General features: G+C 40.1%; 1 protein-coding gene across 3 annotated transcripts in view; it reads right to left on the reverse strand.

The window, feature by feature from the left end:
• The window catches only part of LOC149822888 (OTU-like cysteine protease family protein), a 52,617-nt gene that overhangs the window by 3,659 nt on the left and 22,340 nt on the right, over positions 1-26,618 (reverse strand). For all 3 annotated transcript variants that reach the window (XM_089980146.1, XM_089980144.1, XM_089980145.1), the window contains exon 4: positions 5,842-5,950. In XM_089980146.1, coding sequence (XP_089836272.1) covers positions 5,842-5,950 — 109 coding nt within the window. The remainder of the gene's footprint in view (positions 1-5,841; positions 5,951-26,618) is intronic.

Raw genomic sequence — 26,618 nt, forward strand, 5'->3', positions numbered from 1 at the left:
GGATCTCTCTCATAAGTATTACCTTCAAAAGAAGGCTATCTCTCTCTCCCAAGGTGAAATGATGATTAGGGAATACTTTGCCGATCTTTCCTCTATTTGGGATGAGCTTGCAATGCTTGAACCAAAATGGAGTGGAGAGGCAATTGAGCTCCGTCATAAGCAACTTGAAGAAGATCGGTTCTTCAATTTCTTAAATGGGCTAAGGCCCGAATTTGAGCAAATAAGGTCATCTCTTCTCTCCTCTTTCACTCCCCCTTCTCTTGAAGATGTTCTCACCAAGTTAAGTGGTGAAGAGACTCGTATGAATTTATGTAAACAAGGACCAAATGTCCTTGCGGTCCCTTGTAATATTGAAGAACATAGTGAGGTCAATGCCGTATCAAGACCCGAAAACAATGTAAAAACCTATTGTCCCCCTCACTTTAAATTCCAAAATCAAGGTGAAAATGGTGGTCAAAAAGGAAGAAGGGACTATAGCAAAACTATTTGTCATTTTTGTAAAGAACCGGGACACATCAAACCCGTATGTCCTAAATGGAAGAGACTTCTAGCTATGGCTACCACTGGTGTACCACAGAAGGATGAGGCATCTTCAAGTGGGACCCTTTCTATAAATCAAATAGTGGAAGCCCTTCAACCTCTCCTCAAGGGATCTACCTTCGGTGCGGCCGTATCCACTTCTTCTCCTCTAGGTAAAATCTCTTGGCTTTTGAACTCTGGTGCATCTTTTCATATGTCCCCAAACTTTTTGTCACTTTCCGATTATTTGAAAAACCGTTCCCCATCTTATGTCTCCACTGCTGATGGAACCTCTCTTGAAATTAAAGGAATAGGTAATTTTGAAACTCAAGAGTTTTCTATTCCGAAAATCAGATTTATACCTAAACTTAACTTAAACCTCCTCTCTGTTTCTCAACTCACGGACCATGGCTGTGATATTAAATTCTCTTGTGACAAATGCTTAATACAGGATCGTCAGTCCGAGAAATTGATTGGGGGAGGCTTTAGAAGAGGAGATCTATACTATATGGAATCTCTTCAAGTTCCAAAAGTTTTGTGTAATGTTGTCCGACATAAGGATATAAATGTATGGCACAAAAGACTTGGTCATCCTAATATCACCAAGTTATCATATTTACATTTTGCAAAAGACCTATGTAAAAGCTCTTTTTCTTGTAATGACTGCATTCTCGGAAAAATGCGCAGCTTACCTTTTGAGCAAAGAACTATGTTTTCTTCTAAAACTTTTGAAATTGTTCACTCAGATGTTTGGGGACCCTCACCTGTTGTTTCAAAAGGAGGTTTTTCGTATTATGTAATATTTGTGGATGACTTTTCCCGTTACTCGTGGATATATTTTCTTAAGTTTAAACATGAAGTGTTTTCATGTTTTAAAAATTTTCACTCAATGATTAAGAATCAATTCAATAGCAACATAAAGATTTTTAGAAGTGACTCTGGGGGAGAATATCTCTCCAATCAATTTAAGGAATATCTTGAAGATCACGGTATTATTCACCAAAGGTCTTGTCCTAAAACACCTCAACAGAATGGGTTGGCTGAAAGAAAACATAGGCACATTATTGAGACCACTAGGACTCTTCTTATATCTCAAAATATTCCTAAAAACTTTTGGGCCGAAGCAGCCCTTGCTTCTGTTTATTTAATAAATCGCCTACCATCTAGGTTACTAGGTAAAATATCTCCTTTTGAGATATTACATAAACTTGAACCTGATTATAATAGGTTAAGGGTCTTCGGATGTAAGTGTTTCATACTTACGGATAAGAATGACAAGCTTTCACCCAAGGCTATTCCTTGTGCTTTTCTTGGTTATTCCGAAACTCAAAAAGGGTTTCGTTGTTACGATCTTCGAGAGGATAAGCTATATGTCTCTAGAAATGTAACCTTTTTAGAAAATGATAGTGGTTTTGAAAAAAATGTTTCTCAACAAGAAAATTTTGACTACTCCTTATTTGACTTGTTATCTAGTAATGATGACATATCCAGTGATGATGATGTATCATTAAACCATGATGAGGAAAATGATGAAGATATTGGTGAACATAATGATCCAGAAAGTAGAGTTCCAAGTGAGCCTATTACCTACTCTCGTAGAAACCAAGACACCTTTAGAAGTGCTATTGATCAATATAGTGAGCTTTCCACTCCTCTTGACCATAGAAGATCTGAAAGAAATAGAAGACCTCCAACTCGCTTTGTATCGTTTGATTCTTTTTCACCCCGATATAGGGCTTGTCTTAGTGCTATTCACTCTTATTTCGAACCAAGAAATTTTGCAGAAGCTAAAAAATGTATAGAATGGCAAGAAGCCATGCAAAGTGAACTTAATGCTCTTAAAAGGGCAGGAACTTGGGATTTTCAAACTCTACCTATAGGAAAGAAAACTATAGGTTGTCGATGGGTCTTTAAAGTTAAAACTAAGAGTGATGGTTCTTTAGAAAGGTATAAAGCTCGCTTAGTTGCTAAAGGGTATGGGCAAGAGTATGGAATTGATTACGAAGAAACCTTTGCCCCTGTAGCTCGGATGGTTACCGTTAGGTGTCTTATTACTATTGCATCTATTAAAAATTGGAACATTTTTCAAATGGATGTTAAAAATGCCTTTTTAAATGGTGATCTTAACGAAGAAGTATATATGGATGCCCCACCAGGCATGATAATTCCTAAGGATAAAGTTCTTCGTCTTCGAAAGGCTCTCTATGGCTTAAAGCAGGCCCCCAAAGCCTGGTATGATAGATTTACCAGTATAATGTTGGAAAATGGTTTTTCATCGTGTTATACTGACACTGCTTTGTTTACTAGAAAATCTAATGCAGGGATTGTAATTTTATTACTTTACGTTGATGACATGTTAATAACAGATGATGATGTTCAAGGAGTCAAGGGTATTAAGTCCGTCTTGACTTCAAAATTTGAGATGTCAGACTTAGGTTTTCTGACATATTTTCTTGGAATTGAGGTTGCCTATTCGCAACGTGGTTATTTTCTATCTCAATCTAAACTTGCCTGCGAGATTATTGACAGGTCAGGTATTTCTGATGACAAAGTATGCGAAACTCCTGAAGTTGTGGGAGCAAAAATGAAGATTGACGACGGTGTTCCTCTAACCGATCCTACTCCTTACAGGCAGTTGGTAGGGTCTTTAATGTATCTTAGCATTACTCGACCTGACTTGTCACATGCTATACACATCGCCAGTCAGTTTCAGCATGCTCCTACAACCATTCATATGAGTGTTGTGCTCCGCATCATCAGATATTTGAAGGGAACGGTAAATAAGGGAGTATTTCTATGCTCTTCCTCTGAATTGAAATTGCTTGCTTATACTGACTCAGATTGGGGAGGTGACCCTAGTAACCGTCACTCCACCACTGGTTTCTGTGTTTTCTTAGGTGAGTCCTTGATCTCATGGCGATGCAAAAAGCAACAAAAGGTCTCTCTGTCATCCACTGAAGCCGAATATAGAGCCATGGCATCTACCACCATGGAAATTGTATGGATTCGAAGTCTTTTGGAAGATATGGGAGTGTTTATCAGAGAACCAACAAGGTTGTGCTGTGACAATAAAAGTGCAATTTATATTGCCAAGAATCACACCTTTCACGATCGAACAAAGCATATAGAGATGGACTGTCATTATGTCAGAGAAGAATACTTGAAGAAGGTCATTGATCTTCCATACGTAACGTCTGAGTATCAGCTTGCTGACTTCTTCACCAAAGCTCTATGTTCGCCCAGATTTCATTTCCTCCTTGGCAAACTTGCGGTTATCACACCGTAAGTTTGAGGGGGGGTGTTAAAATGTATCTCCTCCTAAAATCGTTAATGTAAATATAAATATATATATTTAGAGATACATATACATATAATATTTATATGTATATGTATCTCTATATATATAAGTATATATATTTATATATTATTTTCTTTTTGTTCACCCGATAAGGGTATTATTGTAAATTTCCTTTTTGCGCATATTCCAATAGGAATATGTTGTATCTTTTCTTTTTATTTTTTATCCTTTTTATTTTTATTTTTTATTTTTTATTTCTTTTCACCTTTTCATAAAAGGTGCATTGGGGATCCCCCAATAGAGTCGTTGGGGGGTCCCCAACGGTCACAAAAGTGACCGTTGGGGGCTCCCCAACGACTCCTTTGGGAGTCCCTTTGCACCCTCTTCTTCTTGTATAAATAGGGGTGATCCCCTCTAGTTTTTCCTAAGCTTGAGAGCCTCAAGCATTCGGTTCCTTCTATAAAATACATGCCATTGTGCATGTTTATTGTTTTTACGCTTTTGCGTATTTGTTCAAGTGTTGTGAGAGTGCCTTCGTGCACATCTTTTCCATATTTTTTGTGCTCGTATGCGTATTGTCTTTTCATAGACAATTTTACAACACACACATATAAGAAAATGGGTATGTGCTTAATGCATTGGTGCTGAACCCGTGCATAATTGCGCGTGTTGATGGATGGTCAGCATGGAAAAAAGCAGAAAAAAAAAACGCTAAAAAGCTGCAGAACACGCAAAAAAATCTTTTAGCGGCACTCAAAACCGCCCTTAAAGGGTCACAAGGACACGTGCGGCATTACAAATTTCTAATGCTGCGTGTGTCCCTGTGACCATTTAGCAGCGCTTCAAAAGCGCCGCTAAAAACCCTTTTTTTGCATGTTTTGGCACTGTTTAGCATTTTTTGACGCAAATTTTTTTTGCTCGCTGAATGTCCATCAACGCAGGTGATCGACAGTCAGTGCAATTAAGCGCAGGTTCAGCACCTATGCATTAAGCACCTACCCATCACTCTCTCTATATATATATAGATAGAGAGAGAGAATAGTGAGTAGGTGCTTGAATGTTAGGTGCTTGATGGGTTTTTCGGCTTCTCCGGTGCTTTTTACAAGGTTCCGGCCCTATAAATGTGTTGGGCATGGTCAATTTACCAAGAATCCACACCTGGATCAAGTGTTTTAGATGGAAAAAATGATGTTTGGAGAATCGAAAATTTACAAAGATTTTGGACCATTGATTTTTCGAACCTTATAAAAACCGACCCATGTGTCGGAATCGAACACTTCAAGAGCTGATCCCTATAAAATCAAGTACATAGATCACATCTGTACGGTCAGAATTTAAAAATGAAATGAAAAAAGGCTGAAAAACCCATCAAGCACCTAACGTTCAAGCACCTACTCACTACTATATATATATATATATATATATATAGAGAGAGAGAGAGAGAGAGAGATGGTTTTCCTATCCAAATGGTACAAACAAATAAATGATGCAGAAAATTTATTTAATGGCTGGTAGCCAAAAAGGATGAAGAGCAATATTTTGTTTTCTTGTGATTCCATCCATGTATAGCACAAAAAAATTAAAATTCTATAGTTAGTTTGGGTTGTTTTCCAGTTTTATCAAGAAAAAATGTTTTAAATGATTTGATTTATCACTTTGACATGACACTTGTATACATATGTGATACCATGAGCAAATTTTGATATAGAGCCCATAACATATATTGGTAAATATTTTCTAAATCTTCATTAAAAAAACATTAGCACAGTATCATGTAATGTAATTTAAACAACTAAATAACAATAACAATCAAGTATACCTAAACAAGACCAAGAGACTCAAAGACTGCAGAAGGACATAAGTTCCAACAAAATGTGGGATGATAGTGAAGTGAAAATTGGACGAAGAGATTTAATTGGAGAAGAAACATTTGCTTTTCGAAAAAGCTATTCAAAAAGTTAGAGAGTGGATCCGGTACAAGGTTCATGACACAAGCTTATGTTTGCATGTCTTGAAGGCCATACCTCCCCATTTCTCAGAATCCAGGATCCAGTCACAATAGTCTTCATTTGGTTTCCCAAGAAATGCTTCACTATAAGTTGTGTGATCACCTGACACAGTTGCTGCTATGACCTATTAGGAAAGAACAAAAATGCAATGGTGATTAAGCTAACAAAATTATCTACACTTGCATCGCAAAAGAACAGAAGAAAACACAAAAATTTGTACTACAGCACTAAATTCTTGAATAAATTAGCATTACTTTCAAATTTTCAAACCAATTTCTACAATCAGCGCTATTAAAAACCATCCCCCGTATTCCACTAAGTGTAAAGTTGATAGGATCTTTTAGTCAATATGTCATGCCCATTTGTATGAGGTAAATAAAGTGAAACAAACACAAGAAAGAGGAAAAAGAAGAGGGATCTGCAGATGTAGAAACTTAATGACATTACCAGTTAAGGGCCAGACACATGGGAAGGTAGGAAGCATGTGTCCGTTTTCATTCCAATCACAACTGAGTAAATGGGATGCCATTGAACCATATTATCTAGAGAATGTTGTTCCGAAAACATAGAAAATGAGAAGAAACAAATAAAACAAAGAAAAACTATAATGGAAGATTCCAGTTTACTTGATTAAGCAACCACCTCAATTAGTCTTGAAGCAATTAACTGCTAAACCCTGACCTGGTGCCAGTTCTCTGCAATCTTGCTTTTTCATGAAATCAGTAAGATGCCAATGAATAATTGTATTATAGCTCATCAGGGATTGTAGTCAACCATCTGCTGAACTAAATCATATTCCATCATTTACTTTCTGTAACACAAAGAGTATGCATGATTCATTCCACAAAGCCCAAGCCTCTGAACCATAAGTTTGGGCTTGGACTTTTTATATAACGGTGGGTCATATTATAACATATATAAATTCATTGTACATGACAGGATGTAAGCCTCTCTCTCTCTCTCTCTCTCTCTCTCTCTCTCTCTCTCTCTCTCTATATATATATATATATATATATATATATATATATATATATATATAGGGAACTTGGCGGAGGTGTTTGTTCCGACTGCTCGAACTTTTTTTGGGTTTGTTTGACTAAAAGGTCTCGATTAAGTCTGATGCGGAGAAGGGGCACTTCTGCTAGAATTGAAGGCCTTGAACCGCCTTCCGAACCACTTAGAAGGGACAAACATCTCTAAGAGGCTCTGATACGTCTGGCTGGGTTAGTTCGTAAGCTTTGACCGGGTATCAATCCCGGTTCCAGGAAGATTCCATTCTGAGAATTCATCCTGGGAATGGATTACATACTTTGGCTGGTCTGATTCAAATAAACCGAGAAGGGCAAGGGGATGGGCATGTTAGAAAATCACCCAGCATCAGCTGCGTCAAGAAGAAGGAGATAGAGCGAGAGGGAGGAGCCAAGACAGATGAAAAAACACAATGCCCAAAAGTGAGTCATGTGAGACTTTTATTCATAATATATACTTTACAATTAGGGTACAAAAATGCCCTTTTTAAATTACAGTTTAATACAATAGTGCCATTAATAAGTGGCGCGACATATAAAATGAATGGATCGGATCAGATCCATTGGATCTGATCCGATCTATATAAACACGTCTTTTCACCCTCCCTCAAGTTGTTCATGGTCTTGAATCATGAACAACTTGCCTTTTAACTTTCAAAATCGATCTCGGGTCAAGCCTTTTGTAAAAACATCTGCAAGTTGTTCTTGAGTCAGCACAAATAGTGGCTTGATTTCCTTTTCTTTAACCTTTTTTATTGACGAAATATTGATCTATTTCAATATGCTTTGCTCGACTGTGATATATGGGATTAAAAGACATACTGATAGCACTTTGGCTATCTCACAATAGAAGTGATTCGACAATCGATTCTCCCACTTCTGTCAATAAGTGTCTGATCCATGTTACCTCAGCAGTGGCTGTAGCCATGAATCTATATTCAGCTTCTGTACTCGACCTAGCAACAGCCTTTTGCTTTTTGCTGCTCCGGGCAAACCAAATTGTTTCCAATGAACACGCAGTACCCATATATAGATCTTCTTTCATCAAGGTCTCCCACCTAATCAGCATCAGTATAGGTGAGAATTTCATGCCCTTTCTTAACTGAACTTGTTCTTCTATAAACAAGGCCATCCCCAATTGTTCCCTTCAAATATCTTAGGATCCTCTTAACAACCTCTATGTGCCCACTGCATGGTTCATGCATGAATTGGGATACCTGGTTGCCTATATATAGACTATATCAGGTAGAGTAAAAGTAAGGTACTGCAACATCCCAACTATACTGCGATACTTAGTTGAGTCCTCATATATATATCTCCGTCTTGAGTGCTCAACTTCTGATGGAGTATACTTGGAGTGGCGAAAGGACAACAATCCTTGAGTAAGAGTCAATGTATCTCCTTTTCTGTCAACTTCCACTCCAAGAAAATATCGCAGTTCTCCAAGATCCTTCATTTTAAACTTTTGATGCAGAAACTTCTTGGTGACATCTATGTGTAACTTGGAATTCTCTGTGACAATGATATCATCCACATATATCAATAGTAAGGTGATCGTCATATCATCTCTGTAAATAAATAGGAAGTGATCCAATAACGATCGCTGAAAACCATTCTTCTGAATCTGAAGCGAGAAACTCTCGAACCATGATCGAGATGCTTGTTTCAGCCGTAAATTGCTCTCTATAACTTACAAACATACTCCTTCGGGTCCCCTTCTGTATACCCAGTGGGTTGTTCCATGTAAACTTCTTACTTTAAAGTCTCATGCAAAAACGCATTTTTAACATCCAACTGATTTATTAATCATTCATGCTCTACAATCAAGGATCACACTATTCTAATGGTTCCCATTTTCACAATTGGACTGAAGGTTTCATCATAGTCTTGCCCATACTACTGCGTGAATCCCTTAGCCACAAGTCTTGCTTTATATCTTTCGACACTTCCATCAGGTTTATATTTTATTTTATAAATCCATTTCAAGCCCACCACATTTTTATCAACTGGCCTAGGAACAATCTCTCAAGTGTTTCACTCATGCAGTGCTTCTATTTCTTCATTCATTGCCTCAATCCATTTCCTTGAATTTACCGCCTGGTAAAAAGTGACAGGAGTATTTTCCTTTTCCAGAAACGATAAAAACAGTTGAAAATCCAAAGAAAAAATTTCATAACTAACCCATTTTTTAATAGGATGTCGAATTCTGTTTGATCTTCTGAGAACAGCTTGCTCTGTGGGACCAATTGACTCTTGACATGTACTATCATGAGATTTTGCGGCTTCATCAATTTCATGACAAGTGTCAAATTTAGGGTCTTGTCCTCGCCTGGTGTAAACAACACCCTTGTATCTATTTGCCCCAATCTCTGAAATAGAAGGTACACAAATCTGACTTTGTTGTGCTTCTTCCTGTCCATTGTTCATCCCCCTTTGATCACAACTAGGAGAGCAAGTTCCATTACAACTCACAAAGAGATCTGCACTCATCCATGGATGATACATCTCAACATTCTTGTCCAATCTAGGAGTCATCTCATACCTGCAATCAAAATTTAACTCATCGAACATGACATTTCTGGAAATTTTAATTCGCTTAGTTGTGGGATCATAACATTTGTACCCCTTATGATCATCTGCATAGCCAACGAATTTGCATTTTGAAGCCTTTTCCTTAAACTTATTTTTCAAAGAACTCTCAGTATGCACATAACAAACACAACAAAAAATTCACAGATTAGTATAATCCGAATGTTCACCAAACAGTGTAAAATGCAGGGATTTATTTTCTAGCACAATCAGGGGCAGTCGATTTATAACATAGACTGCAGAGTGAAATGCCATTGTCCATAAATTCATGGGAAGATTGTTGTCATGTAACATACTCATCTCACTTTCAACAATATAACGATGCTTCCTTTCAGCGATCCCATTTTGCTGAGGTCTATGAGGACAAGACATTCTCCTCTTTATTCCATTACTTTGGAGAAAATTAATGAAGTCATTTGAGGAGAATTCTCCACCTCCATCACATTGGAAATATATGATGTTCTTAAGGAAATTATTTTTGACATAGGCATGAAAATTACAGAATAATTTAAAGACCTCAGATTTGCACTTCATAAAGAATATCTAGGTAAAACGAGAATAACTATCAACAAATATGAGATAATATCTACTTCCAGAACAAGAAGCGATGGGAGCTGGTCTCCAAACATCTGACATATGATTTCAAAAGATTTTGAAGCTCTTTTATTGATTTGATGAAAAGGCAAGACATTGTTAAAACATATGTAATAATATGTAATTATACATCTATATATATATATAAATATAGATGTATATTCACCATAATACCCGATAGGGGTATTATGGTCTTTTCACAAAGTACCCAATAGGGGTACTTATTTTATTTCTTTTATTTCACTGTTTTTTATTTTTGTTTTTGTTTTTTAAAATGTATTTTTTGGATACCGAAAAGGGGCCCCACAATGGAGTCGTTGGGGCCCCCAACGGTCACAAATGTGACCGTTGGGGGCTCCCAACGACTATTGGGAGCCCCTTTGGTCTCCTTTTCTTATAAATAGGGGGAACCCCCCTTGTATGTTGTATTGCTCTTGAGAGCTCCTCTTCAATAATAGTGATATTATTTTTCATGTGTGTAGCCTTTTTATAAGGCCCTTCGTATATCCCTTAGTGGATTTCCTCTCTTGTGCTTGTTGCACTTGTCCGTGTGGGACATAGTGAATGCTTTAGCATTCTTGGTTTCTTCCGCATATTTCATTACATGGTATCAGAGCCATACGATCTTCTAAAGGTAAAATCGTGTCTCTCTCTACTTCCTTTCTTTCTCACATCTTCATTGTGTAGCAATGGAAGTCAAGATCGATCTATCATTCAAACTCAATGGGAAAAATTACATGATGTGGGCATCCGCAATGGAGAATAATCTCAAAGGCAAGAAGCTTTGGGGTTATGTAATGGGAACCGTTCCGGAACCCCAACTTAAGCTCACAAAGATGGAAGGAGATCAAGAGAAAGCACTTGAAGGCGATGCTCGTCTCAAGGCCATTGAAGATTATAATCATCAAATGGAAGATTGGGAGAGCAACCATGCAAAAATCCTAGCATGGTTTATGAATAATGTCGAACTCAAGGTATGTGCAAATATTGCAAAATTCCGCCGGGCAAATGAAGCTTGGTTTTTTATGAAGGGTATGTTTACCCAAAAGGATCTTGCAAGAGCTTATTTTTTGCAAGAAAAAGTAAGAACCACGAAACAAGGTGACATGAGCATACAAGATTATTATAGTGCTCTAAATCCTTTGTGGGATGAATTGACTCTTTTAGAGCCTAAATGGGTGGCTATGAAGGATGTGGTACTAAGACAAAAAACAAATGGAACAAGATAGATTGTTTCAATTTTTATTTGGGCTTCGTCCCGAATTTGAACAAGTGAGATCCTTACTTCTCCATAGAAACACGTTTCCTCCCTTAGAAGAAGCTATTGCCGAGATTACTCAAGAAGAGACTAGGCATAGCATGGGTAAAAGCATAGAGGAAGTTCTTGTCGTATCTAAACCCGGCAATCATGTTAAAACATACAAACCACCTCATTTTGGTAAGCAAGGGAGTGGTGGAAGAAAAAATATTATATGTCATCATTGTTATGAGCCGGGACATATTAAACCCGTTTGCCCAAAGCTAAATGGGGCATTCAAGCCAAAGGTGGCTTCCGTTGAAGAATCCACCACCAAAGAAGATGACGGCAAGAACGGGGATCTCAAAGATACTCTTGGACAAATCTCCTTGGCTCTCCAACAAATGCTAAATGTCACTTCTTCCACCTCCGGTGCCACCATTGCCTCATCATCACCTCCCGGTACGTACTCTTGGATTTTAGATTCCGGAGCCTCTTTTCACATGACTCCTCATGAAAATGCATTAACCAATGTGCACACCAATTCAAAATTATCTTGTGTCTCTACGGCCGATGGAACTTTTCTCAAAATAAATGGTATTGGAACTCTTGATTCTAAAAATATTCAAAATTTTCTTGTTCCAAAAAGTTAGAATAGTTCCTAAACTAAATCTTAACCTCTTTTCCGTTTCTCAAATAGCCGACCATGGATGTGAAATATCTTTCTCATCCCAAGGGTGCTTTGTGCAGGATCTCCGGTCCGGGAAGCGGATTGGGCAAGGCCATAAGAAGGGAGACCTTTATTTTATGGATAACTTAACGCTTCCAAATACCTCATTTTGTACTTATGTCCAAGACAAAAATATTGAAACTTGGCATAAAAGGCTTGGTCATCCAAGTTACTCTAAAATGTATCTTTTTCCTTTTGGAAACAAGTTTTGTAAAGAAAAAGATATCAATTGCAAAGATTGCATTTTTGGAAAAATGAAGTCTACTCCTTTTCCTATTAGAACCTTTGTGACAACAAGACCTTTTGAATTGGTGCATTCCGATGTATGGGGACCATCTCCGGTTCTATCTAAAGGTGGTTATTCGTATTATGTTACGTTTATTGATGATTATACTAGATACGTATGGATTTATTTTCTTAATGTTAAATCGGAAGTTTTTAACTTCTTCAAAGAATTTCATGCAAAAATTCAAAATCAATTTCAAAGTCAAATATCCATTCTTAGATCCGATTCGGGTGGAGAGTACTTATCAAATGATTTTCAATCATATCTAAAACAATATGGCATTTGTCATCAAAAATCTTGCCCAAGAACTCCTGAACAAAATGGTCTAGCGGAGAGAAAACATAGACATATTTTAGAAACCACTAGATCCTTACTCATTTCTAAAAATATTCCTAAAAATTTTTGGGCCGAAGCTGTGTTAACCTCCACATATTTAATCAATAGGATGCCATCTTCATAATTGAACAATATCTCTCCTTATGAAAAACTTTTCAATATGACACCCGACTACAATCGTCTTCGTATTTTTGGGTGTAAATGCTTTGTTCTTTTGCATAAAAGAGATAAATTGTCACCTAAAGCAATAGAATGCGTATTTTTAGGATATGGTGAAAATCAAAAGGGCTATAGATGCTTTGACTATAAGAACAATAAATTATTTGTCTCCAAAGATGTGACTTTTTTAGATGATGAAAATGGATTTGAAATTTTGGAAAAACCAAATGAAATTGATTATATGTTTATCAATGATCTTTTAGAAGACTCAAATGATGATCCTTTGAGTCATCCGAAATCTTTAGAAAATACTCATGATAATGGTGTATCACCAACTAATGGTGACAATCTCCAAGTATACACTCGGCGTGAGGAAGCACAACCTATTAGTGCTTTAGAAAAATTCTTGCGGCTTAATGAACCCCTAGAAGAAACCTCTCTTAGGCGTTCTTCTAGAGAATCCATTCCACCAAATAGGTTTGTCTCATATGAAACTCTTTCACCTAAACATAGAGCTTGTCTAATTGCCTTGCATTCTTACTATGAACCTTCCCACTATAATCAAGCAAAAAATATTCCTCATTGGGTTGAAGCAATGAAAGTTGAACTAGATGCTTTAAATAAGGCTAAAACTTGGGAAATAGTTCATCTTCCTCCAAATAAAAAAGCTATAGGATGTCGATGGGTCTACAAAGTCAAAATAAAAAGTGATGGTTCCCTAGAACGTTATAAAGCTAGATTAGTTGCTAAGGGATATTCACAAGAATATGGCATCGATTATGAGGAGACTTTTGCCCCCATGGCTCGCATGACAAGTGTTAGAACTCTAATAGCAGTAGCATCATCTAAGAAATGGCCTATATTTCAATTAGATGTTAAAAATGTCTTTCTTAATGGACAGTTGAATGAAGAAGTATATATGGACCCTCCGCCGGGAATTAATGTTAACCAAGGTCAAACTCTTCGGTTATTAAAAGCTTTATATGGTCTTAAACAAACCCCTAAGGCTTGGTATGATAGATTTAGTGCTATTATGTTAAAATTGGGATTTCGTTCATGTTATACTGACACTGCTCTTTTTGTTAAACGTGCAGGTAATAGTATCATCATCCTTCTGCTTTATGTTGATGATATGATCATCACTGGCAATGATGAAAGTGGTATTCTTAATGTTAAAAATATGTTAAAACATAATTTTGATATGTCTGATCTGGGTTTTCTCAGGTACTTTCTTGGTATAGAAGTAGCATACTCTCCTCGAGGGTATATATTGTCACAGATGAAGCTTGCTGCAGACATATGTTCCAAATCTGGGATTTCAGATGACAAAAAGGTGGAGACTCCCGAGGTTATCAATGCTAAACTACGACTGGAGGATGGAGTTCTGCTGGATGATCCTACGTCATACAGGCAACTCATAGGCTCCCTCACCTATCTGACTATCACCAGGCCGGATATTGCTCATGTTGTGCACTCTGCAAGCCAATTTCAGCATGCTCCTACATCTGTGCATATGAGTGTTGTGCTCCGGATCATTCGATATATCAAAAATACTTTGACTAAAGGGCTATTCCTATCCTCACTCTCTTCCTTAGACTTACTGGCTTATACTGATGCTGACTGAGGAGGAAACCCAAATGATCGAATCTCAACTACTGGCTTTTGTGTTTTCCTAGGAGATTCGCTAATTGCTTGGAGGTGCAAGAAATAGCAGAAAGTCTCCTTGTCTTCTACTGAAGCAGAATACAGGGCTATGGCAACTACTACAATGGAGCTTGTGTGGCTTCGAAGTCTTCTTCAAGATATGGGAGTTGAAATTACCGGTGCTTCGAAGCTTTGTTGCGACAACAAAAGTGACATCTACATTGTCAGCAACCACACCTTTCATGAGAGGACTAAACATATTGAAATGGACTGTCATTATGTACGTGATGAATATCTTCGTGGGACAGTTACACTGTCATATGTCACTTCAGAATATCAACTTGCAGACTTCTTTACCAAAGCCCTACCTGCTCCTCGCTTCTTGTTCCTTCTTGGCAAACTTTCGGTCATTCCCCCGTAAAGTTTGAGGGGGGTGTTAAAACATATGTAATAATATGTAATTATACATCTATATATATATATATATATAAATATAGATGTATATTCACCATAATACCCGATAGGGGTATTATGGTCTTTTCACAAAGTACCCAATAGGGGTACTTATTTTATTTCTTTTATTTCACTGTTTTTTATTTTTGTTTTTGTTTTTTAAAATGTATTTTTTGGATACCGAAAAGGGGCCCCACAATGGAGTCGTTGGGGCCCCCAACGGTCACAAATGTGACCGTTGGGGGCTCCCAACGACTCTATTGGGAGCCCCTTTGGTCTCCTTTTCTTATAAATAGGGGGAACCCCCCTTGTATGTTGTATTGCTCTTGAGAGCTCCTCTTTAATAATAGTGATATTATTTTTCATGTGTGTAGCCTTTTTATAAGGCCCTTCATATATCCCTTAGTGGATTTCCTCTCTTGTGCTTGTTGCACTTGTTCGTGTGGGACATAGTGAATGCTTTAGCATTCTTGGTTTCTTCCGCATATTTCATTACAGACATGACTCTTACATAAACAACAACTAGAACACTTAACATTATTCCCTCCTGAAATGACTGGGGAATGAGACCATCGACTACAAGTCTTTCAATAAAATGATGACTACAATGACCAAGACGCTCATGCCAAAAATTTGGCTTATTACATTCAGAAACACTAAGAACAGATTTGGATGAGAGCTTCGAAGTGGAAGAACTACTGAAATCAGCACAAGTAGAAGGCTCTTCTCGAATGACATACATGTTTCCCTCTCTTTTTCCTTCGGCAAACGTTTCCCTCGTGCGAAGATCCTTGACATAGACAGAAGAAAGAGTGAATTCAACTGAGGCATTTTCATCATCAACAAGTTTAGAAACAGATATAATATTCTTTTTTATGTTGGGAGCAAGAACATTGAAAAGCTCAATGGACGATTTTGACAAGGGAATAAAAGAATTTCCAACATGAGAAATAAGGTGATGAGATCCGTCTCCAGTGACTATACTACTTTTACCAGAGTAAGGAATAGGATTCGAGAGCTTACCCGCATCACCTGTCACGTGAGTCGCTGCCCCAGAGTCTACGTACCAAGCTCCTTGTTCATTCTGCTTCAAATTCAATCTCGCCAAGGCTGACATTAAAAGCTCTTTTACCTCTCCCCCGAGCCTTGTGGCATCTACTACCTTCTTAGTTTCACTGCCCATACCTTTGCCTTTATTCTTTGGATTGAACCAGCAATTTGCCTTGATGTGACCCTTCTTATTACACAAAAAGCAATTAGGAATGTTTCTTAACCCTTGTCCTCCAACATTAGGATATGGTGAAATACTGGGAGTGGGGAGTATTCCACGACCTTCTTGCCCATTCTTTCCTCCTCGAAAAACATTTCCATTTCCTCGTCCACGCCCATAATCCATTCCCGTTACCAAGACATTTGGTGCACCTGTTTGTATGGTTGATTCTTCACCCAAACCTTTCAATGACATCTCATATTGCAGAAGTTTAGCACGCAATTCTTCAAACTTAGGAAGCTCAGGCAAACACAGTACAGATGTTACCAGAACATGATATTCCTGTCCAAGCCCATTCAAAGTATTCAAAGTCTGTTGCACTTTGTCTTTATCACTTACCTCACACCCAACAACAGTTAGCTGATCTGTAATGCTCTTAACTTTATTCAGATACTCCATAATTCCCATTGTATCCTTCCTCAATAGTGGAACTCGCGTTTGAGGTACATAACATGAGCTTCTGATATTTGTATGTTTGCACCAACCTGTTCTACAACTCCATTGTTGTGCAGTCATCTGGAATCGATATGAGTATTTCTTGTGATAATGTAGATTTAAGCCACGAGCACTTGATCTCTTTTCATCCAAGCTACATATTCAGGATTGCGCACAAAAGTGGTAGTGATGGCCCCTTTATCGCCCTTTTTCTCTTGCACGATGAATTCTGGGAGAGCAGGATCCGATCCATCCAGATGCCCAGAAAGATCTTGACTCCTAATAAAAGGAACAATCTGTCTCTTCCAGATTAGGAAATTGGAGTTTAGTTTTTCGAAGACAAGTTGATTGAGGAAGTTGGATGGAAGGCCAGGTGAAGAAAAGGAAGACTCCATGTACGTACATGTGTGTGTGTGTGTGTGTTTAATATGATCCAATACACACGTCTGAAACTGTTTTGGGGCTAGAATGTGTTCCACACGTTAAACAATTTTGGCCAAGAACTTGAATGAACGTGGACTAAACTGGAATCCTTTGAAAAACTTGGTAACTTAAAATTTGAGGAACAAGACAGAAAATAGATGACAGAATCTGATTTCAAAGAGAAGAAGTTCACGTCTGATCATAAGAAGAAAATGTTCATGTCTGATCATAAGAAGAAAATGTTTAGGATGTTTTTGACTTGAAACTTGATCAGATCTGAGAGAAGAAAACAATCTGATCTAATCTGAACCGAGACTTGATCATATCTGAGAAACACGTGATCAGATCTGATCACGACCCATACACATATGTAGTGGGTTTGTTACAGAGAGAAACCCAGGGAAAAACAAGTAGATAGGTAGAAACGAGCCAAGGAGATAGAGAAGAAAGGAAGAATCAGAGAGTACCAGGGAAGAAATACTGATTTAGGAAGAGGAGACGATCTTGATCTCTTTGGGCATGCCTTCTGGAACTAAAACCCGCTCTGATACCATGTTAGAAAATCACCCAGCATCACCTGCATCAAGAAGAAGGAGATAGAGCGAGAGGGAGGAGCCACGATAGATGAAAAAACATGATGCCCAAAAGTGAGGCGTGTGAGACTTCTATTCATAATATATGCTTTACAATTAGGGTACAAAAATGCCCTTTTTAAATTACAATTTAATACAATAGTGCCATTAATAAGTGGTGCAGCATATAAAATGAATGGATCGGATCTGATCTACATAAACACGTCTTTTCAGGGCAAGGTAGGCTTCCTCAGAAGTCGTTTGATTTAGAAGAGACCAAGGAAGAGGCTTAGATAGATGATGTGGAAGAAGAAACAAAGCAGTGCTAACATAGGTTGGTTCAATCCAAATAGAAGGGCAGCAACACATTTTGCTCTCGTACTCCAAGAATGTGAAGTGCCCTCCCAACCACCAGCTGCTTTTTATCCGCATGCTATGAGGGCATTATCAGCATGCCCGCCATAGACCCTTCTTGTACTCCTGAAGTAATGGACTAATTAGTACTAGTACAACTACAGCGATTAGAGTACGCTTGCACTAACCTTCTCTTGTACGTCCTCCTTCCAGTACATCTTCAATGGATTATTCTATTCTGGTCGGATCTCCTCCTGAAATGGCGGAGCAGCAAGTTCTAATAAAGAGCCATATATAGAAACGCTCGCATGCTCTGAACAGCCAGTTATTAATGGAATCCCTTGTTTGCTTTCTGTGAAATATTTGTTGAGTCGAAGGCTTCCAAACACATCATAAGCTAAACCCGTATTGATGAATGACCAACCTGCAATGAATAGGGAAGGAACAGTAATCCTATGAATGACCCAATATCGAATACAGGTAATAATATACACAAAAGCATGTTCTGACGCAACCCGGTCGACTTTGAGATCAGTTCAATAAGCAGTCAAGTCCACTTGAGTACTCACTTCCGGTTTGCGGTAAGCATGTGAGTCAATTAGCTCCTTGACCACTTTTGTCTCTGAACTCACTTAACAAGTCTGACCTTTTCCCCAAGATCGATTCATCACTCGCAAACTGTCCAGTCAGTGGTTTAGACAACGAAAATCAAGTACAAAAGGAGCTAACCAACCAAGCTCGCCGATTGGATTCTTTTCTTGATTCGGGTGCAACTAATCATATGATTGATTGCAGTTAATACACAATCTCTTGTAACTATACCCAAACACGAACAAGTTAGATGGGAAAGAGAGAGGAAGCGTTGATTAGACGTCTTGTCTCTGATATATCTGTTTTTATTGTATACCTTGTTAGGACCACATCGCACGATGTATTATTTGATAACCTAAGAAATCCTTCCCCCCACCCATGCCGTTCAAGTTTCATTGCAAATGGAGAAATTGCAGGGCTATTTAGAAATAGATAGATACCAAAAAATAGTGCTTTCTATATCCACTTCTTTTTCGGGAGTATATTTATGCACTTGCTCATGATCATGGCTTAAATAGTTTGATTTTTTATGAACCCGTGGAAATATGGGCTCTAGAACAAAGTCCCAAGAGCTCCTAAGAAGGCCTGCCAACCTCGCGTGCCTAAACGCTCTGTGATAGCAAATAAATTACTCATTTGTTTGTTGTCTCAGAGCGAAGTAGGCTTTTGTGCTAAGGTATTCATCTCATGTTGCAGGTAGTACAACCCGAACTTGGTCTAGTGGAACAAAATCTCGATCTCCGTAGTGAATTGGAATCTGGACTCCAACCACTGATTTTGTCCCAACCTTCTAAAGCCTAGACTTATTCGGTGTGGAGATCTGGGGAACAAGCTACGTTAAAATGGGTGTTTTCCCCTTCCCAGATATTTCAAACACCTATATATATATATATATCAGGTTGAAGAAAAGTTATCACAAATTGCGGTAACACCTGAGAAGACATATGTCTACTTTTCCTAAAGTCACTCCAACCTTTTTGATAAGTGAATGTAGATGAAACAACAAGGCATCACCCAATCAAATAACAAGAAAGGCACTTTGTATGTGGAAGAAAATGAGCAATCATTCCTCACGTGTCAAGACTCATGAGCCAATCCAAATAAGTTGCCTTTATCTAACATTAGCCTCAGTAAGAAAGTGTGTGTGCAAAGAAGCCACCCACAACAAATAATAGACCAATTTTCTGTTAAGTTGTGTATATATATATATATAATAGGTAATACCCTCTAGGGGTATTTTTGTCATTTCACATAATTGTAATAGGCTGTGCCCATTAAGGGTACTTTAGTTCTTTTACTTTATTTTGTTCTTTTTGTCCTTTTCTATTTTTCTAAGGACTATTTGGTCAAAGACCAAATAGAGTTGTTGAGTTCTTTTTGGACTAGTCAACATTAGAGCTGTTGGAACAGTCCAACAGCTATATTTATAACTGTTAGAACAGTCTAACAGCTCTATTTGAGACTACCACTTGTGTATAAATAGGGGTGAACCCCCCTCTTGTTCTCCAATGTTCTTCTAAAGCATTCCAACTCCCTTTGTGAGGATATTATGAATAAAATGTTATATATTTTATTCTTACTTTTGTGCTTTAATGCATGGTATCGCCCATAGTGGCTGTTTGTATTGCCTACATTGGGTATTATCCTATGGTGGACTTGTGCATGTGCACGTTATGTTTGTGTTATCGTAAGCCCTTTGTAGATATTGCATTTGTTTTTTCACATATTTAGTGACATTTTTTCCTCTATCTTATTGCCAAAATAAGGTCTCTTTCATGTAACATTCTTGAGAGGATTTTTCTTCACAGACCCAAGCTAACTCGAAACTTTCTAAAGAATAGGAATGTTCAAATGATTGCAATGCATAAGGTGCTATCAAATAACAACAAATCAGAGACCAACTTCTCCTCTATCTTGTTCAAAAAATAGGGTCTCTATAGAGTAACATTCTTGAGAGGCTATTGTCTTTGCCAAGCCAAGCCAACTTGAAATTTTTCAAAGTACAGCAATGTGCAAAAATGCATAGGGAGCTATCAATGCCCACCACTTTTACTAGATATTAACAAGATCACCAAATTAATTTCCCCTTAATGAAGTTCGGAACAAAATGATGGTACATTACTTGAAACCATGGATAGGATCTCCATAAATTTATAAAAAATACAAAATGAAGACTCCTTGTGTTCCCAAAGATGTGGGTGCCAGATTGATTATTTCAAAGGAGGCTCCTCCATATGGGTGCCGTATAGAAGCCTTTCATAGTTATGCTAGACAAAGCATTTGATTCTAAAGTCAGATAAAACTTTCACATGCTAAAGAAGACAAACCAAAAGCAGAAACAAAACCAATTAAACAAGAAAATTACAAGTAGTCAATCTACGATTAGCTAAGATCCCACCAAAGCATTACGTAAGCCTCCTCTTAGAGAAAAACAAACTGGAATGGTCAGCTCATAATATTCACTAATAGTCATTCAAAAGGTCATAACGGTGCACCTAAACTAAAAAAGTATCATATATTAACCAATTTATGATATACATTTTGTATACTAAAACATTTCAACAATAATAGTAAACGTGTTTTCCATTAGTTATTTGAGACAGAGAACTAGACTTGTCTTAATCTCACACATTCCAAGTTTGCAGTAAACAAAGGACAGCACAGACAACTATATCTGTGAGGAAATTAGACGGTAGCAAGAAATAGAAGGAAAGTAACCACAAAATAAAAAGTGAACACTGCCAAGCTGGAAAAACACAATTGAACAGAAAACTGTCAGTAACTGACACCAACTTAACTTTACAGGTATTCAGAGGAGGTAAAATATTTTGAAAAAGTAACTTGAGCAACACCAAACATCAACCGCAGCTCAGTAGGATTTGGCAAGACCGTGAGCAGAACAGTATTGTTGTGGCAGTTGAAAGGGAACAACACCCAAAAATTCACGGTTGAGTGGAGGCAATCACAACGCCAATTTCAGGGCAGTAATTTCTAACTTTTACTACTGCAAACTTTCAGATCTCGAATTTGGTAGCATGCTGTTTCAAAATTACAGCATCAATCGATGGAATGCTAGTTGCCACCGAATGTGTAAATTTCCCATTCAATTTGAGTAAAAAGAGGGTACTGCACCGTGACAACTATGAGAGTAGTCGTGTGTGTCACAGTAACTGTACAGTGCAGACAAATGTATTTCCTTCTGCAGTAAGCAATCATGGTTGCACGGGAAATCAGCAACTTTCAGCTGATGCTCACGCCTGATGCCTCACCGACAAGGTTGCATACGTTGGTTGACAGGAAACCAACACAGCGACTCCCTGTTATCATGGCAGACTCACACACACTTCGTCTGTCAGTCACCAAGGCATTTGCAGCTCACTTTACTGCAGACACCTTAGAGCTGCAATTTAGAGCACTCACCTGCACGCGGATGCAGCACAGATTCAAGAACAGGGTAGCACCAACAATGCTGATGGTTGATCAAATGTTGCACCCTCCCCAAGATCCAGTTTTGAAGGCTCGGAACTTGGACCCTGATGCAGGGCAGGACCCGACTGGGTCTGTACCACGTGACCCTGATTTGGCCCCGGAACCCGATCCACTTCAGAGAATGGCCGATCGGACCCAGAAACTGGATCCAATCGCAGGTAAGGTGACTCGATGTAAGGAGGTGACGCGTACACCTCAAGTCTTGTAGGATAAAGATTTCGGTCGCGTCTCGGGTCCATCAGATGCCTTTAAAAACCCATGTCTAGGGTTTCGTGCAGGGCAAAGATTGAAGACAGCCGCATCTTTTCTTTTCATGTTTCTTATTTCTTTCCCTGTTATTCATTTCATTGGTTTTCCTTGTTAGGTTAAGGATTAATTGATTGTTTTACATCTCATTAAGTCGAGTCATGTGTTAGATTGATTCCTATTGAAAATAAAAGAAAAATAAAGCAATCAGTTTACACCACCGAGTTCGGTGGTCTGTTCATTTCCTGTTCATTGCACACGCTGAGATCGTGGATCGTCAGAACCGACTCCAAGCACTCAAGAAACCTGGCACCTTCGCTGCATCAAAGTGGTATCAGAGCGCCAGCATCTCCTCCGTCGTCAGCGATATGGTTCAAGAGGCGAGGTGCGATCCGACGAACGGAAACGAGCAGGAGGTTGCCGGCAACGAGGGTCCAATGTTGCGTATGATGGAAATGATGATCAGGATGGAGGAAAATGTCGAGGATGAACAAAGAAATAGTTGGCATATCAAAACGACCGGACGGGATTGAGGATCGACTGATCGCCCTCGAAACACCGGGAGAGGGGCGTGCAACGTCAACCCAAACGCAGGGGGCAGATCCGGGTCGTCAGTCGATGCACGTTCATCCTGTCCAAGACAAAGGTCCAACTTCGGCTCTCCCTCCCTATTCTGATCTGCCTCCTCTGCTCCAGACGAACCAAAGTATCCACGCAGGTATGCCGCCTCCCTCGGGTGTACCCCTTTCACTGCAGCAGGCCCTTGCAGCTGCACCACAGGCCGAACCTGCTCTGCAGGACCCCAGCTTTACGCTGGGTCCTGCCGAAGGTCCAGGCCCGTGGTTGCGAGCTGCTGGAACGGTCCCACTGGGTGGGCTGTGCCCGCAGGGTCCCAACATCACGCTGGGCCTGGTTGTCGATCCAAGCGTGGCGGCCGACCCGGGAAGGCGATTTTTCTCAATGATTCTGTGCGTGGAAGCAAGAAGGTAGCAAACCACTGGCCGGGTTCGGACCCGAGAGGGTCCAAACCCGAGTTCGCGAATACAGGGCCCGGGTTTCAGGGACCACCCTTTGGGTCTCCGGGAGCAGGTCCGAGTGTCGAACCCTCTAACCCGAATTACCCAATTGGGTTTGGTTCGCAGGTCACCCCGAATCTGACCCAACCCATTAATTTTGAACCTCAAAGCGGACCCCTTACCGACCCAAACCCATATCGGGCCTCGATGGAGCTCCAGTTTGGATTTGAGTCAGGTCAGGACCAGACCCATACTCATCTGGATCGTGGATCGAGTTCAAACCAGAAATTTATTCCCCACAACTCGATCCCCGATCTGACCTATCCATATTTGGGTCTGACGCGTAGTTTAGGGTTAGACCCGATCCAGATCCAATCGGGTGATTCGTCCCAATATTACACCACCCAATCCTGGTACCATCACCAGCCCCAAACCTATAACCGAGTCCCAATCCAAAACCCCATACCAAACCCAATCCACTACCTTTATCCCAATCCAACTGCTAATCCAGACCCATATTACCCCGTTCTTACCCACCTAGAGCCCGAGATCCGACAAACCTATTCACCTTACCTTGGACCCCCTATCATCCCGATGCCACAACACCGACCATAGATGACTACCCTCCACGGGCAAGCCAGACAGAGGCAGACTCAGCAGGGACCAGCAAGACTTGAGCGTCGGCCAGCCATCGGAACACGTCAGCACTAGCAGCCAGGCGAGCAGAATCGCGATGATGAAGCAATGTGGAACGATGACACTTTCTGGAACGAGCATCCTGCAGGAATGGTGGAGGCCTGACAGCAGAGGGCACTAGAGCGCCCCTCCACGTACGGGGTGAAGCTGGAGCTTCCAGAGTTCGCAGGTCGGTTCGATGCGGAGCAGTTCTTCGACTGGTCCTATATCGTCCAGTTCTTCTTTGACTACCACGATGTAGCTGAACACCGTCGTGTCTCTCCAGCCTCCACTCGATTGAGAGGCTTAGCACAGACATGGTGGGTGGAGCTGCAGAGGTTGCGGGAGCGGCAGGGCCTAGAGCGCGTGTGAACATGGGAAGAGATGCAAAGGTTGATGCAATCCAAATTCGTGTTGTCAGATCACGCCGAGCGAGCCTACAAAGAGTACCTCACCTTGTGACAGGGCACCCGAACTGTGGCGGAGTACACTGCTGAGTTCCATCGTCTTTCTCTACGAGTGCAGATTGAGGAGACCACCCGCCAGCAGGTCACGAGGTACGTTTCTGGTCTCCGTTCTGCCATTTCTGATGATCAGGCAAGCAATTATGCCATGAATGTGGAGGAAAAACTGAAAAGGAGGCAAGAATATCGAACCACCTATAGTGACCAGTCTAGTCGACTCAAGTCGAGTTTCTCAAACAGGGGAGCGAGCTCCCCTAGGAAGGAGGACTCAAAGTTCACTCCTAAAACTGACCCTAGCAAATCCGACCAATCTGGCCCCGCTTATCACACCAGATCCCGAGCCAAGCCCAGTGAGCCTGCCATTCGTTGTTTTAGGTGTCAGGAGTTAGGTCATGTTGCGTCCAAGTGCCCCACCGTGAGCAAGAATACACATTTCATCGAGGGCATCGTCGAGTCAGCGTCTGATAGTGAGAGTAAGGGTGAATCGTTTACTGAGGGGAATGACGAGAGGGAAGTTGTGGAGTTCGACGACAATGTCGAAAATTTGTTTTCCATTCGTCATGTGTTGACCGCACCCCGAGAATCGGCCCCATCGAGATGGTTGAGGAACAATATTTTTAGAATTCGGTGCAACGATGAGGGTCACGCGTGTGATGTTATTATTGATACCGGAGCATGCGAGAATATGGTGTCTGAGAGTGTCGTGACTACCCTGAGCCTAAAAACTAAGAAATTGTCTCAACCCTACAAGATGGCCTGGTTCAAGAAAGGCAACGAGGTTTTTATTACCCAATGTTGTTTAGTCTGGTTTTCCATTGGGGAACATTACCACGATGAGGTGTGGTGTGATGTAGCCCCTATGCACGTGTGTCACATCCTTCTAGGGCGTCCCTGAAAGTTTGATCGCAAGACCATTGACGATGGTCGTAGGAACACGTACTCGTTCATATTCAAGGGCCATAAGATCATCCTTCTCCCCATCAAAGAGATAGGTTTTCCCACGGTGGATAAGCCTGAGCGAGTTCCCCGACTTGCAGGCCTATCCTATCGGTCGTTCTTGGACCATTGTCAGGAGGATGGTTATTGTTATGCCCTTGTGGCAAAACCATCAACGAATATGCCCGTGCCCGTTCCCGCGCACGTCACACCCCTTATTGATGAGTTTTGTGACATTATGCCAGAGGACCTCCCAGATGGCCTTCCTTCCACGCGAGTAGTGCAACATGCTATTGATTTTGTCCCAGGGTCGAGTCTCCCTAATCTTCCCGTGTATCGCATGAATCCATCTGAGCATGCCGAGTTATTGAGGCAGGTTCAGGAATTGTTGCGAAAGGGCTTTAATCGTTAGAGTGTGAGCCCTTGCGTTGTGCCTGCCCTGCTTACCCCTAAGAAAGATGGGTCCATGCGCATGTGTGTTGATAGTCGGGCGATCAACCACATCACTGTCAAATACCGTTTTCTCATTGCTCATTTTGATGATATGTTTGATATGTTGTCTGGTGCCTCCATTTTCTCCAAAATCGATTTAAAAAGCGGATATCACCATATTCGTATCCGGAAGAGGGGTGAGTGAAAAACGACATTCAAGACACGTGATGGATTGTATGAGTGGTTAGTCATGCCATTTGGGTTATCTAACACCCCAAGTATTTTCATGAATATGATGACCCAAGTGTTGCGTCCCTATATAGGAAAGTTTGTCATTATGTATTTTGATGATATCCTGATTTATAGCTCGTCCGTGTCTGACCATTTGGGTCACCTGCGTCAGGTTTTAGAGATCTTAAGAAGGGAAAAGTTGTACGTCAATGCCAAAAAGTGTGAGTTTCTGACGTCCAGCGTCGTGTTCTTGGGATTTATTGTGTTATCTAATGGAGTTAAGGCAGATCCTGCGAAAGTTCGTGCGATCATAGATTGGCCAACCCCAAAGACTATAGGAGAGATCCGTAGTTTCCACAGGTTAGCCACTTTCTATCGTCGATTCGTGCAAAATTTCAGCACCCTCATGGCCCCTATCATGGAGGGCCTTAAGGGTACTAGTTTTCATTGGATGCCTGCCGCGGGAAAGGCTCTTACGCTCATCAAAGAAAAAATGACTAGTGCCCCTATCCTTGCCCTTTCGGATTTCAATGTCATCTTTGAGGTGGAGTGTGATGCCTCTAAAGTGGGGATTGGCATCGCCTTGAGTCAGAACGGCAGAC

Source organism: Nuphar pumila, chromosome 11, assembly GCF_984573655.1.
Source record: "Nuphar pumila chromosome 11, dmNupPumi1.hap1.1, whole genome shotgun sequence".
NCBI classification, from domain to species: domain Eukaryota; kingdom Viridiplantae; phylum Streptophyta; class Magnoliopsida; order Nymphaeales; family Nymphaeaceae; genus Nuphar; species Nuphar pumila.